This window comes from Eretmochelys imbricata, chromosome 5, assembly GCF_965152235.1.
Source record: "Eretmochelys imbricata isolate rEreImb1 chromosome 5, rEreImb1.hap1, whole genome shotgun sequence".
In the NCBI taxonomy this organism is placed as follows: Eukaryota; Metazoa; Chordata; order Testudines; family Cheloniidae; genus Eretmochelys; species Eretmochelys imbricata.
Window position 1 is genome coordinate 103,815,276 of NC_135576.1, and position 19,147 is coordinate 103,834,422.

General features: G+C 41.6%; 1 protein-coding gene across 1 annotated transcript in view; it reads right to left on the reverse strand.

The window, feature by feature from the left end:
• Positions 1–212: 212 nt before the first annotated feature.
• Positions 213–19,147, reverse strand: part of GLDC (glycine decarboxylase) — a 69,682-nt gene continuing 50,747 nt past the window's right edge. The window contains exons 17-25 of the mRNA XM_077816428.1: positions 16,131–16,256; positions 12,968–13,117; positions 11,496–11,608; positions 9,789–9,930; positions 8,034–8,145; positions 6,186–6,281; positions 2,441–2,613; positions 1,115–1,195; positions 213–425 (exon numbers count right to left, since the gene is read on the reverse strand). Coding sequence (XP_077672554.1) covers positions 282–425; positions 1,115–1,195; positions 2,441–2,613; positions 6,186–6,281; positions 8,034–8,145; positions 9,789–9,930; positions 11,496–11,608; positions 12,968–13,117; positions 16,131–16,256 — 1,137 coding nt within the window. The 3' untranslated portion in view covers positions 213–281. The remainder of the gene's footprint in view (positions 426–1,114; positions 1,196–2,440; positions 2,614–6,185; positions 6,282–8,033; positions 8,146–9,788; positions 9,931–11,495; positions 11,609–12,967; positions 13,118–16,130; positions 16,257–19,147) is intronic.

Here is a 19,147-nt window from a genome sequence, read left to right on the forward strand (position 1 = left end):
AGTTAAAGCCCTTACTGCACAAAGAGGAGGTCATCACTCTGAACAGAAGAAGACAAAAGGAGCTGTAACTGCTTTAGATACTGAGGCACTGAATCAACTCAATATAGTGATTGTATTTACATTTTAACTGAGCAGTGGTTCAATTAACAGTATGGAGATTACAAAAATATACATAGTATATAAATCCCCTCATCGGGTGCAGGGAAAAGGACGCCATCGTGGTGGATTGAAATGCAGTGGTAAGGCATGAATCCAGCCACCTGGAAATAAAGGGATAAGACCTAGGAGGAGGCTCTCTTCTGTTCAGAAAAGGGAGATTCATAGACTTCCATTGGTGGGCAGGTACAAACCAGATGCTGATCTCCATAGATGTCATCGATTCGAGCAATTGTGGGCCAAAATTTGCTTTCAGGCTTCACAAATGGCTAAATACAGAAAACGTGTTTAGAATTGGTGAGGTGCCATCCATTAGCTCAGCGTCTACCCTGGACGCACTAGCATCATTTAGGTATCAAAACATAAGGGTCTGCCTACTCCTTTGAAAGACTCCAAAGTGCCCTATAGCAGTATCAGCTTGCATTCCTCATCTTAGAAGGGCCTCATATGATGACAGTAAAGCAAACAACTTCCCCCTCCCCATCAGTCAGCATCTTGTCAGAAGCTAATCAGTTCTTTGCGATGGAGTCTGTGTAGTGCCGAACTCAAATCTTTTGTTAGGGATCCTAGCACTACCGTAAAACAGATAACCTTGCACAGAAGGAATGGAACTGAGGGGATTCCTACCTAGCTTCTCTCAGGGGCCAGGGTAAGGTAGGTAGAGAGCAAGTTTGGCAGAATGCAGAAGTCAAACAGTACCCATCTCCCTGTTTGGTGAAAGGAAAATAGTACCCAATTTGTTATAGATCATATCTAAACCATTAAATGAAAGTATGTAAATGGGATAAATATTTTAATTAGATTAGTTGGTCTTACTAAAATGTTCTCCATTTCTAGGCTCAAGAGATACTACCAGCAACAGACTAACAACCAACCAAGAACAGAGCCACATTTACCTTTTGTCACAAACTAAGGAACATTGGTAATTAAGAGATACTAAGATTAAATAGCTACTTACTAGTGGGAAAGCTGCTACTTCTCTGGAATAAGGACGATCCCAGTTAGGGGATGTAATGCAAGTCAGAGTGTGTGGTGACATCTACAACAGAATAAAAGCTAGTTAAAACATGCAGGAGAATAGGATTCAATGAAATATTTCAGTCTGCCAACCCTCACAAATCCATATATTGCCGATACAATAGTTGTATTCCTTCAATAGTTCAGATTAGTGCTCAGGGGATCTCTCTTGTGGCTACAGCATGTTTAATTAACAAAATGAAAGACTGATTTAAAAAAGGGAAATGGACTGAAGTGATTCAGAATATCCATATATAATTTTTTTTCAGCTTTGCTATAGGTATTATTTCAGAGATGAAAATAAAATAGGAAAGTGGAGAGAGGATGGAGCATGAGGCAGCTGGTTATAGTTGTGGCCATGAATTTTTGTTCCTTCTGCCTTGCTAGATTTCTGAATACAAGAACAGTAGCAGTAATCTGATTCTTCTCCACCCTATAACTTTGGTGTTGGGCAACTGTATTCCTCATCACTATACAAGTTCCAACCCATTTGGCTTGGGGGTGGAGGGGCGGACTTCAAGCTACACAGAGTCTTTTTCACGTCTAACAGCTCCGTGCAGCTCAGTAGCTGCTCTTTCACCAACCAGAGCTGATCCATAGGGGATATTACCTTGTGTCTCATCTCCTGGAACCAATGTGGTTACAACCCCAATACAAAGAAAAAATAAATCAGGTATTTAAAAACCCAGTGCAACATTAGAGAAGGTGCAGTGAACTTGAAACACAGAATGAGTTTCCAAAGATGAGTTACAAGTAGTTTTGGGTACTACATGTGCTCAAGTGCCTCTTCCAATTTTTATGTTTTTACAAACAAGTTTTGGGGTTGGTTCCCTCCTCTGAATAAGTCAGTGTCATTCACACATTACTAGGTAAAAGACCAAGAAAATACAAACATGAAAAACTAAAATTATATAAACACTGTTCACAAACTTTTCAGAATTTTTTTCTCCGGTCTATCAGATAATCACCATAGACAGGACTTCTGACTAGGTCAAGTCTAAAAGATTTCAGGCAAAAGCATTTAAGTTGGGGGAACCCCCTAAACACCCCAAAGATCTGTGAAATTTAGACCAATATTCACTCAAATTTGCACATCAATGAATGTTTTATTCCTTAGCTGTTTCATATTCTCATTTGCATACAATAGGTTTCCTATAGTACTGAAAATTTCAGAAAGGAAACCTTTGGTAGCACTACAAATAAGATGACTTCAAACAGCAGCAATGAAGACACTAGCGTTGTGAAGTTGGTCTGCATGTCAACTCACCTTTAACGGGTTAACCGTGGAGTCCATTCTGCCTTCCTCTATTTCAGCAATTTCTTGACGAATATTGATCATTGCATCACAGAATCTGTCCAGCTCTGCCTTGTCTTCGGATTCTGTTGGTTCAATCATAAGGGTCCCTGCCACTGGCCAGGACATTGTTGGAGCATGGAAGCCTGCATAAAAATCAATCCCATCACTGATTACAGGGTGCTTGTGACTACTAAAGTATTAACCAGCAACTGATATGCTTGGTTTTCATAAAAGCTGAAAAAGCAAGTTTCTTAATTACAGCTGCTTTACATAGACCTTCACTCGTTAGAGTCAACAGAGTTCCCTAGCAGCCAATCACACACACTCTCTCTCACACACACAGAGAGAGAGAAAGTCTCTTCCCCTCCCCATGTACCCCATTTCCACAGAGTGGGGAAGGGGGGACATGGTTCAGGAGGAGAGCTTTCAGTGAGTGCCTTCAAGAGACAGCAGACAGGCATCTCCCAAAACTTCCCCAGCAGTCAGCACACAGTGTCTGTCTCTCGCACACACCTCCCAACACAGTTGTTGTTACTTCTTGGTACTTCCTGCAATGCACATATACTCTCTGTAATTTTATTCTTTCAAAGTGCAGTTATTTTAGTTTTTTTTGACTGGTCTATGCATTTCATAATTTTTATTGCTCTCTTACACTTAATTCTTTGAGTAGCGAGTTCTAAAATGCCTAATTTGTCCTGGCTAGAGTAATTATCCCTATTGGTAACTTTTAAAAAAATATATATATTACAGTAAAAGCTGTTTTATCAGGCATGTTGGAGGAATGCGGGGTGCCGGTAAGTGAAAAATGCTGGTTAACTAAGAGGGAGGGAGTTTGGGTGCAGGAGCGAGCTCAGGGAAGCGGGCTGGGGCACGAGATCCAGGGGGGGATGCTCACCTCAGGCAGCTCCTGTCCTGGTTGGTTGTAGGCAGAGGCACAGCAGACACGCTCTGCCTCCGCCTGCAGATGCTGCTCCTGCAGCTCCCATTGGCTGTGGTTCCCAGCCAATGGGAGCTGAAGAGCTAGTGGTCAGGGCAGCGCGGAGCCACCTGCTGTGCTTCTGCCTAGGGGCAGCCAGGAAAGGTTGCTGCTCGTGGGGAGCCACCCCAGCTGAGCACCCCCTGGATCCTGCACCCTGACCTGTGGCCCCAAGCCCCCTCCTGCATCCAAACTCCCTCCCAGAGCCCACGCCCCCACTGGCTCCACACCAACCAGACTATAAACTGGAATTTCAATGAAGATCAGAAATGCCCGTTTATAGAGCTTTTACTTTACCTAGGTTTTCTGTTGCTACTGGTGGTGCACATTCACACATTACTTTGGTGCCCATAACAAAATTTATTCCGCACATGGCTGGAAAAAATTAGAGGGAACATTGGTGCAGATATGGGGCATCTAGGGAAAGGAAGATAGCAGCACTGTAGGAAGGATAGGGTGAGGTAAAGGGAGTAGGCTAGTAACTGTCCTGTTGTCACTATTTTTAAGTAAGCCAGGTCTATAAGCCACCCTGGAAGAAGCTCAACTGGAACCTCTACCAATCAGATGGATCCACATCATAAATACTGAAGCCATTACCTAACTATTTGTAAATGTTATGATGTGCCCTCTCCTGGACAGAAGCAGAACACTACAGAGAGCAGGGAGGATTTTCTCTCTGATTTTAGGATTATTTATTTTATTGAGAATTTCTTACTGGATGGCATTTTAGTGACAGCTGCCCATGTTAACTTAGGAATATAACAGTTGCTATAGAGGATCAATCCAGTGATAGCGGTCCATGTAGTCCAGTATCCTGTCTGACAGTAGCCAGTTGTGAATGCTTCAGGAAGGTGCAAGAAATTGCATAATGGCTAATTAAGGAATACTTTGCCCACAGTGGAAGTTTCTTCCTAACCTCCATCAGTGGCTGACCTATGCCATGAAGCATAAGAAAATTTAACAATGTAAGGATTTAAACTATTTAACATAACTATAGATTCTCTCATTTTCCATTCAGATGTTTAATTTTGTTTGAATCCCACAAAGTTCTTGGACTAAGCCAGATCCTGTCTGCATGTGCCTTGCACAGCCCAGGAGGGGGTTGCAAAGTTAACATTAAGTCCCTTTTGCTCTTGCCTGGTGCAACAAAGAACAGCATCTGTGCTGGATGCCCATAGCCCCAAGGCATCATTCCAGTATCTGGAGATTGTCCAAACACAGGGGATTATGAGGGTGGTGGTATGAGCCACTATGTTGCTACAGGTTTCAGAGTGGTAGCTGTGTTGTTCTTTTTGCTGATACAGACTAAGGAGTACTTGTGGCACCTTAGAGACTAAATTTATTTGGGCATAAGCTTTCGTGGGCTAATGGATTTGTGTCCATTTATTATTTTGCGTAGAGACTGTCCGGTTTGGCCAATGTACATGGCAGAGGGGCATTGGTGGCGCATGATGGCATATATCACATTGGTAGATGTGCAGGGGAACGAGCCCTTGATGGTGTGGCTGATGTGATTAGGTCCTGTGATGGTGCTAATAAGTGATGGTGACATAACCACCACCCTACACCGGAAACCTACTGACCACTGTACTTACCTACATGCTTCCAACTTTCATCCAAACCACATCACATGATCCATTGTCTACAGCCAAGCTCTAAGATACAACCGCATTTGCTCCACTCCCTCAGACACAGACAAACACCTAAAGGATCTCTGTCAAGAGTTCTTAAACCTACAATACCCACGTATTGAAGGGACGAAACAGATTGACACAGCCAGAAGAGTACCCAGAAGTCACCTACTACAGGACAGGCCCAACAAAGAAAGTAACAGAACGCCACTAGCCATCACCTTCAACCCCCAACTAAAACCTCTCCAGTGCATCATCCAGGATCTACAACCTATCCTGAAGGACGATCCCTCACTCTCACAGATCTTGGGAGACAGGCCAGTCCTCGCTTACAGACAGCCCCCGAACCTGAAGCAGATATTCACCAGCAACCACAGACCACACAACAAAAACACTAACCCAGCAATGCCCCTCTGCCACATACATTGGCCAAACCGGAGAGTCTCTACGCAAAAGAATAAATGGACACAAATCAGACGTCAAGAATTATAACCTTCAAAAACCAGTCGGAGAACACTTCAACCTCCCTGGTCACTCAATTACAGACCTAAAAGTAGCAATTCTCCAACAAAAATACTTCAAAACCAGACTAACGAGAAACTGTAGAACTGGAATTAATTTGCAAATTGGACACCATTAAATTAGGCTTGAATAAAGACTGGGAGTGGATGAGTCATTACACAAACTAAAAACTATTTCCTCATGCTAATTTTTCCCCTACTGTTACTCACACCTTCTTGTCAACTGTTTGAAATGGGCCATCCTGATTATCACTACAGAAGTTTTTTTTCCTTCTGCTGACAATAGCCCACCTTAATTGATTAGTCTCAGAGTTGGTATGGCAACACCCATTTTTTCATGTTCTCTGTGTGTGTATAATCTTCCTACTGTATTTTCCACTGCATGTATCCGATGAAGTGGGATTTAGCCCACAAAAGCTTATGCCCAAATAAATGTGTTGGTCTCTAAGGTGCCACAAGTCCTCCTCGTTCTTTATGTTGCTACAGAACACTAGAGGACTAGGATATTTCTGTAGCCCTTGAAGGTAGGTTTAAGAAATTCTAGTCTTTACTGTGGTAAAAGACATGTCTTTTTTGGACTCTCTCACCATAGTCCTGAAGCCTCTTTGCAACATCCACAGCTTCTACATTTGCTGTTTTCTTGAAGGGTCTGGCATCCAAAATAAATTCATGAGCTACATAACCTGTAAGTGAACAAAGGTTACATACTGATCTCACTTGTTGAAGAACAGAGCAGAACTGCAGATTGGCCTCAATTTTAATACCACATTTCTGTTCCAGTGGCTTGGTGGAGAACTCATCTCCAGGATGTGCAAGGACTCTCCAGTTGGAGACTATAGTTTCACACGTGCACATTTAAGAGACTATGTGAACTACAAGTGTATTTGAATACTTATTTGCCCTCCCCATATCTCTCCATTGCCACACTTTTAAATGATTACTTTTAAAAACAAATTTCCGTGGTACACATACAGAAACAGCACTTTGTGTTGGAGCGCATTAGATTTAGCCGGAGCGCATTAGATTTAGCCAGAGCACAATCAGACAAATGCTCAAAGCACCTTCTCTTATATGCAAGCATATCCTCCCAAGATATATTCTTATTATCTACATGCCTTTCCTCCTGTACAATTTAGGTTAAGTACATTTTCAGACCTGTCCAATAATGCAGCAGTACTCTACTGCCACATGATGATTAGTGTTTGGGTCACTAGCTCCCCAGATCAGCAGGTCCTGAGAAAGGAGCATGCTCAAATTCTGCAAGAAAACAGTAGCTCATTTTTTTGAATGACCCCCTCTGACCAATGTTGAGAGTTGCTAATGGTCTGAGGAAGAAAACTGTATTCAGCCTTGCCAGAAAAGCAGGATTAATATCATCTCAGGCCCTTGGGTGAGTAACAAGGGAAAGATCATGGATTCTCCAGAGGAAAATACTTTCTTCCAGGCTTTTCATGCAAGTGTGACCCAAGAGACCCAAATACATTGCCATCACCACTCCAGATGAATAGGGTTATTCTTGAATAGAAGATTGAACATTTCACTTCTGAACCTTTCAAAAACTTGAGATTTAGCTTTGTATTTCTGTGAACTAAGGTTCTAATTTTTAAAATACTGTCAGCAACTTTAATCAATCTTTACTTGCTTTAAAGTAAAGTAAAGTATTTACATATCTACACACCAAGGTTGAAGAGTATATGGAATGCATTTTGGATATTTTTAATGCCATTCAATTGAAACAGGGAAGAGGCAGTCCTCAAAATAAGATCTTTCTTCTACTGACTTGAAACTTGCAATCTGATTTCTTCATAAATTTCTGCCCTGCCTTAAGGGGGAACAAAAGAGGGGGTAGGCAATAGCTGAACCATTCCCCAAAGGGATTACATTTCATAACAAAAATGCTAGGGAACTGAAACAGATCTGGATTAGTCTCCTAAACCATTCATGCATCACTGCAGGCATTTTTTAGGGTGGTAATATAGGGTATTGAACAAGGAATCATTTAAAATGCTCTTTGCTTACTGTGCTTCATATTATATTGAATTACTACAGTCTCTCCTCAATGAAGTACTATTTAACAGTTTTTTTCCCCGCTATTTAAGATAAGACTTACTTGCCAATTTGATGAGAACAATCTTTGGTTCAAAGACAGGCAGAAGACTCATTTTACAACTTTTAACATCGTTGCAACTAGTTACCAAAAGTGCACTTTTCACCTCTGCCAATACCTTAGCTTCATTTTGGTTCCTGTCTAGGATTAGCACTAAATATTTCCCTCTGCCTAGTTATTTGCCTGTGTATGCACTGTTTTACAATATGTGCTGGGACTGAAACCCTCACATCAGTTTAAAGCAAACACCGCATCTACAATCCAAAGTGCTGTAGGAGATGCTGGGAGAAACTAGAATGTCAGGAGACAAAGTAAGCTCAATACTTGCCTCTTGCCCCTCTGAAAAGGACTTTGTAGTGTTTCTCTAGTCTTTTTGCCATGTAGTTAGCATTTAATATAGCAATCTCGGAAGCGTGTTTAAGACCCTTTCCACCCATCATCTGAAAAGAGCAAAAACACTATAGTAACACAGGTCTGAAACAACCTCTTACCCATAAACAGTGAACATATTCTCATAGCTGAACACGTCAGTTCATAAACTCACTGACACACAAGGCATTTCCTGTTTCACCTACCCCTCTTTTGGAAGGGCTGAACCCAAGATTCACTAAAAGCTAGGATGCTTTTCAGTTATTAGTGTGGGCAGCTCTAGCACCACACTCAGATAATACTTAGTTTTCTTCCACATTAAATTGACAAAAACAAACTGGGCACGTTCCTTCATATGAAGGAATTTTGGTAGACAAAGATTTGTTTTCTGTTTAGCAAACAGGCTAAGGCACAAAACAAGGAACTTTCCACAGCCCTTAAATAGCGTTAAAATGTGTAGAAGAGGGTTGCTTGGTGTGACACAGGGTCAAATGCACCCCTGGATTTCCAAAATGCTGTTTACAGCCTTTAGCACTTCACTTGGAGGAGCAGCCCATGGAGGCTTCTGGTTTATTATCTATGCTCAGTATGAAAGAGCAGGGAGATGCCTAGACTTAAAATAATATGCTCCAGTGTGAATATTTCAAAATTGGAATCAGCTTACAATACCAAGGATCATTACACATCTTTAGGATAAAGATGGGAATTAGGCTTATCTTAAACTTGAGAATCTGAGGCACATTTTTAATAGTGTTTACCAAATAAGTGTCAAATTAGCCCATGAATCTAACCATGTGTCCACAGGTTCATCAGTACGTTTCACAGTGTTCCAAAGAATTTAAATACAGACAAACACTAAAGCCAAGTTCTTATGTGCCTTAGCCAAAACTAATCAGATTTGATTGTCTCCTGAAGAAAGATGTTTCAGGAAAGTTGCATTTACTAGCAGTGGAGTGTTTCTGACATTTTTGAACCCAATACTGCAGCATACTGAGACAAAGTACCTAAGAAATTCTGTAAATAAGAAATTAATTTACTATTGCCAAGAAGCTCCCTGAAGAACATGAAAACCGGATGATTCTGAGAAAGAGTGGGAGGACAAACTTCTTTCTTGGATACAGTCTAATTATACATGTGGTTATAACTCTGGCCTCAAGAAATATTAAAAGGCAACAAACAAGGACATTAAACAAGTTGCATACGTTCATTTATGGCAACAGTTCATTGTACTGCCCCACTATCTATAGAAGCAGCACGCCCAAAGATAGCAAGGATCTCAACATGAAATTTATTCCTGAAATCTGCTCTAGGACTTTTAACAGAGGCACTGGTTGTTTTGTTTATGGTGTGCACGTCTTCTTGGGGGAAAACTGCATTAAACAGCTTTATAACATTCTACTTGCCGAGGTGAAATAATTTTTTTCCTTTGACATGTGAGTAAAGTAGAACTCCTTGAGGTGAAGGGCAAGTAATCTGATTTTGTACTTGGGTTGGAAAGTTTTCCTGGGCATTTTGCAAGACTGCCATATGCTATATCTGAAATTAGAACGTGAGAATCAATGCCACCATTTTCAATGATCTTGTGAACCCATTTGAAAGCGTGAATGTTGGATAGGTCTAAAATACTCAATTTCACCTTCCCAAATGTAGAAATGCCACACTGGGAAAAATAAACAGATCCTTAACTGATGCTGGGGGAAAAAAATCCACACACCTTGATATAGGCCCATGAAATGGGCAATATAGCACTGGAGCCCCAAGGGGCAGCGCTGATTGTACCCAAAGGGCACGCATCCTTATCAAGCTGTAGTGCAAGGACGGGATGGCTAGGCAGGTAGGGCACCAGATGATTCTTCCTGAAACACAGATACACTGATTTTAAAACAAACACATCGCTGTATCATTTTGGCTAGCTTCAGAAGAGGATTCCCACTTCTTTTATAATCTATCAGGAACAAATACCCAAGTACAGAAATCCACTCTAACCATTTCCATACCAGTCTACGCTTCCTTTATCATTCACTCCAAATAGAATCAATTGTTGTGGTGAGTTTTACAAGAGGGACACTAGTCCATTAAAGATTAGACTGAAGACAGCTTACTTCAAAAATAAATCTGAGCTGGTAATCTAGTGAGAGGTTCCATATTGAATTGCCAGTTACTTACCCATGCCTATTTACTGTTGCAAATGTAAGTCCAACACACATCCTTTCTTTCCTGGCTTGGTTATAAAAAACTGTCTTGCACAGATCTGAGCACAGATTATCAAGACTACAGTATGCAAAATTGTGCTGTTCCCCATGCTACTCCATTTTTGCAGTGGTTTTTCTTATCCTATCTGTTTTGCTTATGGGGTGTAAATATAATCGGGACCAAATGTTTAATACCCTTCATATTGCAAGAAGTCAACAGGTTTAACAAGCAGGATGATAGTCTACACACACTTGCTTACACGGTACACATTTCCCAGGTGGAGGCCTAGGTTTTCATTAGTTGCAAACTAAACACCAGGTCATCGCCCATGTTATTCTAGAATGATGGAATTCTCCCCCTTCACCATCTCTGTAGACTGGTATTTCCCAACCTGAGGAACGTTAGACTAGTCATTGGGGATGGGTGAAAGGAGAAGAAATGTAGAACAGAGAAATGCAGTAAGGGATGGGGTAGGTTTAGGGTTAGAAGAAAGACTGGGAAAGCTGTACAACTCCGTGCACCCACAATCAACTTTATATAGCAGCTGTGGGTAACATATCCAGTTTCTCCTTGAAAGCCACCAGCCTTTCCTCCCTAAGTAGGTCCTTTAATGCAGCTGACCATGGCTGCAACTTGCATAGGCAGACTCCAGGATCAATTTCAGCCCACCCACACAAGCTTCTCTTCCCTACTGCTGGGACATTCCTTATAGCTAGTCAAGTAGTCACCAGTAAAAAAGACTTCCCACCTACCCAGAGCAGCATGTAGCCTTCTAGGGAGTGAGAGAAAACAAAACAAAATAATGAAGTGAATAAGAAGTCTACAAAAGAAACTTCCAGGATACTGGATTGTGCAAGGGGACTATGGGAGCTTCCATCACAAAGAGATGGAGAACCACTATCACAATGAGGCGGATTTGTTAGCATCCTTCAACTAAAAATGAACTTCTGATATGCCTGGCTCCAGAGTCACGAAGGGGTGGTTGTTTGTCAAGACTCTAGTGCACTGGCTGAGGGATATGTGAGTAGAGTAGTGATATCAAGACGACAATACAATGGTATTCAAATGCCAGTCTTGAGTGCCTTAGAATAGAAACATACACAACTCCTCCCAAAACAAAGCCTCTCCCAATCAGTGCTAGTGGCCCTTACTCTCAATAGAATTATTATGTACAACTAGGGTCTCTTCTCCTCCAAAGTAAATTTAAGAGCTAGAGCCTGATACTCACACTCCGATTGGGCCCATTCCAGGTCCTCCTCCTCCATGGGGAATGCAAAAGGTTTTGTGAAGGTTTAAATGAGAGACATCAGATCCATAGTCTCCAGGGCGACACAGACCCACCTGTCAGAGAATCACCACCAAAAGTTCAAATGCTGTCTCGGAAAATATATTTTTCATATACAAATGGATCTCATCTCTGCGATTTGACACTCGAGGAGAAGTCACCATTGTAGAAAGTTGCATCTGTTAATCACCTATCAACATGCTTTAGTGTCATTTCTTCAATTTGTGCTGGTTTTCTATGCAAAAATTAGTCTAAAATTATTAGATTAATTTTGTTTTCCTTTACAAGGTCATATCCATTAAATATAGGAAGGTTTAGCATCTTTTACAAATGTTAAATTCTTAACTAAATGTGTAAAAGACAGAGACCTAGATCAGATAAAGGACTTTAGACTTAAAATTCAATTTATTATTCTGGCCTTCCAGATACTTTTTATAAACATCTTTGAGACAAATAAGAACATTACGAATAATTCTACTCACTAGACTTCTGGTCATTCAGCATGCAGCCTGTTTTAAATTATATTTGTGACATATAGCAATTTCCTGCATATCTTTGGGAAACCTTAGTGAACTAAATTTAAGTATCTTTGGGGTCCATTGTTTTAAGTTAATGGTTTTGTATGATTGTGTTCTACTCCATGGGGGAGGATACCACCACTCTATCAGGAACTAAAAACAACAGGTGGTGATTAAGACAAACCAGCCAGGTTGTAGCCCTTTCTGAGAGGTATCACCTCCTGGGAAGCCTTGCATATACTAGTTCAAACTGGATTCCCAGAGCTAACAGACAAAGAAATGACTTTTGGATAAAAAGCTTGAGTTTTAACTTTCTCATGGCCTTCCTTTTGATCCAACAAGTAGACAGGACCGTCCAAGACGGAACAATACTTGCAGAAGTGATGGAAGGACTTGACCTGTGAGGGCCCCATAAGACTGATGGGTGACCTCTGGTAAGCTTTTTTGCATGTATGTAGGTTCTTTTATTGTTTTGAATATGTTTTCTCTCCAATACTTTCACCTTGATAAATGTGCTTGCTTATAAAGAGCTGTGTGATAACCTGTAACTGCAGGCAACGATGCTGTTCACAGCCTCTGAAGAGAAAGCAAAGCTGGGCTGTTTAGGCAGCCTGGCTTTCTGGAAATATCACAGTGTAAGGCAGGGAACTGTGCACCCTTGAAAACTCTGGGTCAGGAAGGAGAGAGATGCTCATCTCTGCCATGAACGGTGACAATATTTTTTACCATCCAATTTCTACTGGTGTTTTTGGTAACCTCAGTTTCTTTCCAAACATTTATGGTATATCAGTCTTACGGTGAAGCTGTGGTAAAGTTGAAAACGTGAGAACTGATATTTGTTGTTTCTCTGGAAGTTACCACCATTTAATAGTTAAAATCTGTTTAACAGATGCACACCTGGGCATTCATGTTTGCACCATCTAGGTAAACCTGGCCTCCATGTTTGTGAATCAGGTCACACACATCACTGATATTCTCTTCAAACACACCATTGGTGGAAGGGTACGTGATCATGATAGCTGCCAAGTTATCTTTGTGCTTATCCACCTTTAAAAAAGGAGGGAATATAGAAGGTCACTGGAGGGTCACAAATTTCTCTTCAGCAAAAACCTTTATAAAAATCAAATAGTTACTGTCACCACCACAAGTGTTTTACATGCTGAAAACACGTTTACCCATCTCATCCCGCAAAGTCGTAACTGCCAATCACCCTCCCTGGCACATGATTTTGGTGCTAAGTTTTAGACTTTGGGGAAATTTAATGATCTCTAAGTCAAAAAATGTGTATGCATTTCTATCATGACAAATGTCTGGTTACTTAAGTGAAAGGTGTTAAGCTCTACTTTTCCTTCAGAAGCATCTATGTAGAGATGTCTGTTCTTCACCAAGACTAATTTAAATCAACGATAGTGAGGGAAAAGTAGTATGAAAAATGGTTACTTGTCTGTACAGTAATGGCCATTTGAAATATATGGCACACACATCCATTCCACCACACAAGTATGTGTGCACTCAATGCAGTGGAGTCAGAGACTTTGCCAGCAGTACCGTGAGGCAGCACATGTGCCCCTACCATCCTTGCGTGTGGAGCCAAGGGCATAAAAAGGGGCATGGCATCTTTCACACAAATGTCTAATACCCACAGTACCAGGGAAGGTGGGACAGTTGTGGAATGTATATGTGCACAATACATCTCAAAGAACAACAACAATTACTATGCACAACTACAAAGAGTAAACAGGTGGGTTTTTCCCTCACCCCCTTTGAGTGATTATTCACAGATACATTCCACTGCAGGTGATTCATGAGCAGTTTCCTTACAGGTGATAGGACTTGAAAAGAGACTGCAGCACTGACTTTCCAAAGATGGTATTGCCCTGGGAAGCTTGAGTGATAGTGTAGTGTCTGAAAAAGATATGTACCAACGACCGTGTTATTGCTGCTTTGCAAATGTCTACTGTCAGTTTGTTACTCAAGAAGGCTGATGAAGTGTAACGAACCCTAGTGGAATGGGCTCTTATTCTCTGAGGAGAGGAAACCTTGATACAGTCAGAAATCCAGTGAGATGTATGCTGGGCTGTAACTGGTTGCCCTTTCATCAAATATCCTAAACTTTTTGTAGCCTCATCTGAAAGATTTTGTTGTTGTCCAGATAAGGATAGAGCCCTCCAAATGGCCAGAGTATGAAGCTTCTCTTCAGTTTTGCTAGAATGAGGTTTTGGTTTTGTTTTGTTTTGTTTGGGGGCGGAGGGGAGAACACCATTGGAATATGAATGTTCTGAGGTGAAATGCAGATACAACATTAGACATAAGCTTCAGGTGTGGCCTAAGAAAAACAGGACAAAACTAAATCCAGGTCCCATTGATCAGAGACTGGAAAGTACATACGAATAAGACCCGTTAAAAGTTCTCAGTAAGACCATATTAAAGGCAAAATAGCCAAGTATGCCAATGGAAAGGCAGTTTTGGGCACCACATTTTTAAGAAAAATGTGGACAAACTGGGGGGAACCCGACTTATAAGAAAGGTTAAAAAATTAGGCATGCTTACTCTTGAGAAAAGATGACTGAGCAGGGACCCATAACAGTCTTCAAATGTATTATGGGCTGTTATAAAGAGGATGATGATCAATGGTTTTCCATGTCCATTGAAGGTAGGACAAGTAGCAAGAGGCTTAATTTGCAACAAGGGAGATTTAAGTTAAATATTAGAAAAAAAAATTAATTCTAGGGATAAGTTATGGAATAGGCTTCCAAGAGAGGCTGTGAAATCCCCTTCACAGAAGATTTTTTAAAAACAGGTTACACGTACACCTGCCAGGATGGTCTAGGTATATTTGGTGCTGCCTTAGTGCAGGGGGCTGGACTAGATAACCGCTCAAGATCCCTTCCAGCCCTATACTTCTGTGAGCTCTAAGGCAGAAATCCCTGTTTCTTTGTCCTCAGAGAATAAGGTACAGATAGGACATTTGTCTCTCACACATCCCTTGCCTAAACAAATGAGGCAACTCTTGTGCCTATCAGTGACATGGATAATAGTCCTGAATGTGGTACATTTGTTCAATCCAGGAGATTTCTGCATGGCAATCTCCCCTCCCCCAACACCCCACACCACCCTACACACACACACCCACAAAGAGCTAGTAACAAACTAAACTGAAGTGAACTACAACTATACACAGGAGAAAATCTCCTTCAAAGCTAACTGAGGCTCAAGACTGGTGGGGAGCCCCAACTCTTTCCAAAAGGTAGTAAGAAGGAACTGAGAGGAAGGTGGCGACCATGCCCTTTTTGTGCCCTCCGTTCTGCACACAAGGATAGCGGGACACATGTGCTGCTGGCAAAAATCTCTACCTCGAATGCATTGGGCATGCGCACATCTACAGTGGAACGTACATGTGCACAATCACTTGAATGAGAAACGTAAGTTTAATCACATTTGAGAGATTTTAAACAAGCTGCATTCATTGGTTAACAAAATTGGTCTTTCACATTTTCTAGGAAATTGGCTGTCAGTCTTTTTTTCCCTTCAATGGCAATGATAATTTTAATACCTAACAACTCCAAAATATATTTTAAATATATTCTGCTACTTGAGCTTCATCTGCAGCCAATCTATTCAGAGATGCAGAGGCAGTTGCCTAGCAACATCTTACCCAGCTGTAGAACTGCTCTTCAGTAGATGAGGTTAAAGTTAGTAGGTTAAAGAGCAGCTACAAATGTTTGAGAATCACATGAATATGCTTCATTCACTTCAGATACTGAACTGGGGGTGGAGGGAGAACAACTCGCTATGAAGGAAGCTACAATGTACACTCTGTCAACCATTTCTACACAAAGGATCCCCAAATTTAAAGAAGGCTTGCAAGTTTAATGACTTGTTTCTCAGATAGCAAGAAAAGGAAGAATGATTTATTCTTCTTTTAAAGCAGGTATCCATTATTTATTTGCACCATTTTCCTTCATAACAGAAAATCTGATACAGCTGCTAACAATCCATTACCCAGAGGGAAAGAGGAAAGTTCCCACCCCCCAAAATAAACAGCAGATGTGACACTCACCATTGCCTTTAGATGGGCAATATCAATGTTTCCATTTTTATCCACCTCCACTGGCTGAATCTTCATCCCTGCCATCTGGGCACTTGCTGGGTTGGTACCATGAGCAGATTTAGGAATAAGACAAACCTGAGTGGGGAGAAATGTAAGTTCTAATTACACTGACCAACCATGAAATCCCAATGCAGTAAAACCCATCAAAAGGTGCATTTCATTATCAGACCTCCAGAAAAGGTACAAACAGAAGTACTACTTGTATTACAATAATTCAAACACAATTTTCATACAACAAAATGTTTACATAAAATTGTAGCATCCAAAACCCATTACCATATTAACTGTTCATTTACTAAGTATTCCTCACACTTGAGGGCCACTTTTGAAGAACACTTCCATTATAAGTTTCTACTTGCATGTGGTTTGTATTTCATCTCAGAAGGAATGATTTATTACACACTAATTTTGAGATAGTCAAATATCTATACACACACACACACACACATGCAAAACCTGGAATGAACATATCCTAATTTCAGTTTCGTCCGAAGATTGAAAAGCTCTCCACTGTACCTCCCAACTCTCGCTTCCTAGTCACTTCTACATTTGATCTCTGGATGCAAGATAGAGCTTCTAAAGAATCATGGTATCTGAATGTAACAGAGAAATCTTTGGAAAACTGCTCATACTGACAATAAAACTCAATTAAAAAAAATGCAAGCTAGGAATAATTTGAAGATTAAATTACCTACACTGAAAGTGTTTTCATCTCTTGTTACTGAATGTACATGAGCATAGTAAAACTCAGCTGCTTTTACACATTTATGAATTTAGTTGACAAATTTGTTGGTGGAGTTTTAGTAAAACTCCACCACTTTGTAGAAGAATAAGACAAAAACATTTTTCAAATTCATTACCAACATCAGGGGTAGGCAAACATTTTGGCCTGGGGCCACATCTGGGAATAGAAATTGTAGGGCGGGCCATGAATGCTCACAAAATTGGGGTTGGGGTGTGGGAGGGGGTGAGGGCTCTGGGTGGGGGTGTGGGCTCCGGGATGGGGCCAGAAATGAGGAGTGCAGGATGTGGGAGGGGGCTTCGGGCTAGGGTGGGGGAATGGAATGCGGGGTGGGGGGAAGGGCTCTGGCTGGGGGGGTGCAGGCTCTGGGGTGGGGCTGAGGAGTTTGGGGTGTAGGAGGGTGCTCTGGGATGGGACCAAGGGGGGTTCAGAGGGTGGGAGGGAGAATCAGGGCTGGGGCAGGGGTACGGGAATGGGTGCAGGCTCTGGGGTGGTGCTGGGATGAGAACTTTGGGGTACAGGAGGGTGCTCTGGGCTGGGATCGAGGGATTTGGAGAGCGAGAGGGGGATCAGGGCTGGGTAGGAGGTTCGAGCATGGGGAGAAGCTCAGGGGTACAGGTACCTCAAACAGCTCCTGGAAGCAGCGGCATGTCCCTTCTCCGGCTCCTACATGGAGGCGCGATCAGGCAGCTCTGCACACTGCCCTGTCTGCAGGCACCACCCCTACAGCTTCCATTGGAGCACGTAGGAGCCAGAGCGGGGCTACGCCGTGGCTTCTGGGAGCCACATGGTGCAGCCCCAACCTTGCATCCTGGCTGACACACTGGAGCGGGGCCATGCTGTGGCTTCCGGGAGCCACGTGGTGCGCACCCTGACCCTGCTCCCCAGCCGGAGTGGGGCAAGCCCCAGACCCTGGTCCTCAGTGGGAGCTCACAGGCCGGCTTAAAATAGCTCCGGCCCACAGGTCGTAGTTTTCCCACCCCAACCAACATCTACTGATGCTGCGTTAGTATTCTCTGCAAATCATGAAACCAAGTCTTCTTTTATACACAGTGATGCCTCTCTTGTAAACCTCAACTCTGGATTAAACATTTTAAGTTTATAATTAAAATGAGTATGTAAATAATAAATAATAATAAGCTACTTCATTTAATTTGAAAGCATGTTACTTGTTGACTGTAAGGCACTTCATTATAAGCTACTTCAACTCAATTTAAATTAAGTGCTGCAATATTTAAAATTTCTGCTTTCACACCATATAATTACAAAACAAATGTTCATAAAAATATCCAATTTTTAAAAAGTGAAATCAGAAAAACTTAATAAAAATAGAATCTACTATGGCACCAACATAACTGCCCTGTTTGCAGCGACATATAAAATGTTACATTTAACATCTCCACAGGTGTACTGAAAAGAATGTAAGGGGGCCAATTCTCCACTGGATTGTACCTTATATAGTCATTTGCAATTGTGCTGCATAATTACAGAGTAGGTACAGAATGTTACATTTTGGCCGGGTAGTGTTTTACAACCACTTGATGTAAAGTGTAAATAACTAGATGGATGGCTGCTTGCATCTCTCACAATACTTTCCCCACAAGGGGGCACCAAATCAAAAGGAGGCTTAGTCTGAAGAGAGCTTTTGGTCAGGGTTCATTTGCTTTCATATTCAGCCGCTGCAAAAAGCCAGATACGCCAGGCCTGTGCACATCACATTTGAACTTTAGGACAGCCGTAGATAACAAGATACAGTGCCAGCTTTTACAGAAACTGGGAAAGAGACCAAGCGTACCAGATTATGTAGAAAGAACAAAACTTGTGTGTACGTTTAAGTGAAACACCTATCTTAGGCTCGCTGGAGAAATGTAAGCATTGAAGTACCTTTATATAAAAAAAGAAAATGTGAGATTGACACTGCTGTGTAACAAGTTTCAAAGACGCCCAAGTGTTAATTTCAATTGACAGAGTTTTCTAATCTTAACAAACTCTTCCTTCCTCATCCTCCTAAAGTTTATAAGAACACGTAGTAGGCATCCTGCGGCGAGGGAACTGACCCTGACAACCTGTCTCTTCTCCTCTTGAACTCTGTTCTACCCTTGAAAGCCTGCCACGGGCTATCTTTGAATATTGAACTCCACACAGATTGTACCTAGCTGCTTTCCAGACACAGAAAGAAAAAAAATTTTATCCCTCACTGAGGGATCCATTATCAAGTAACAAG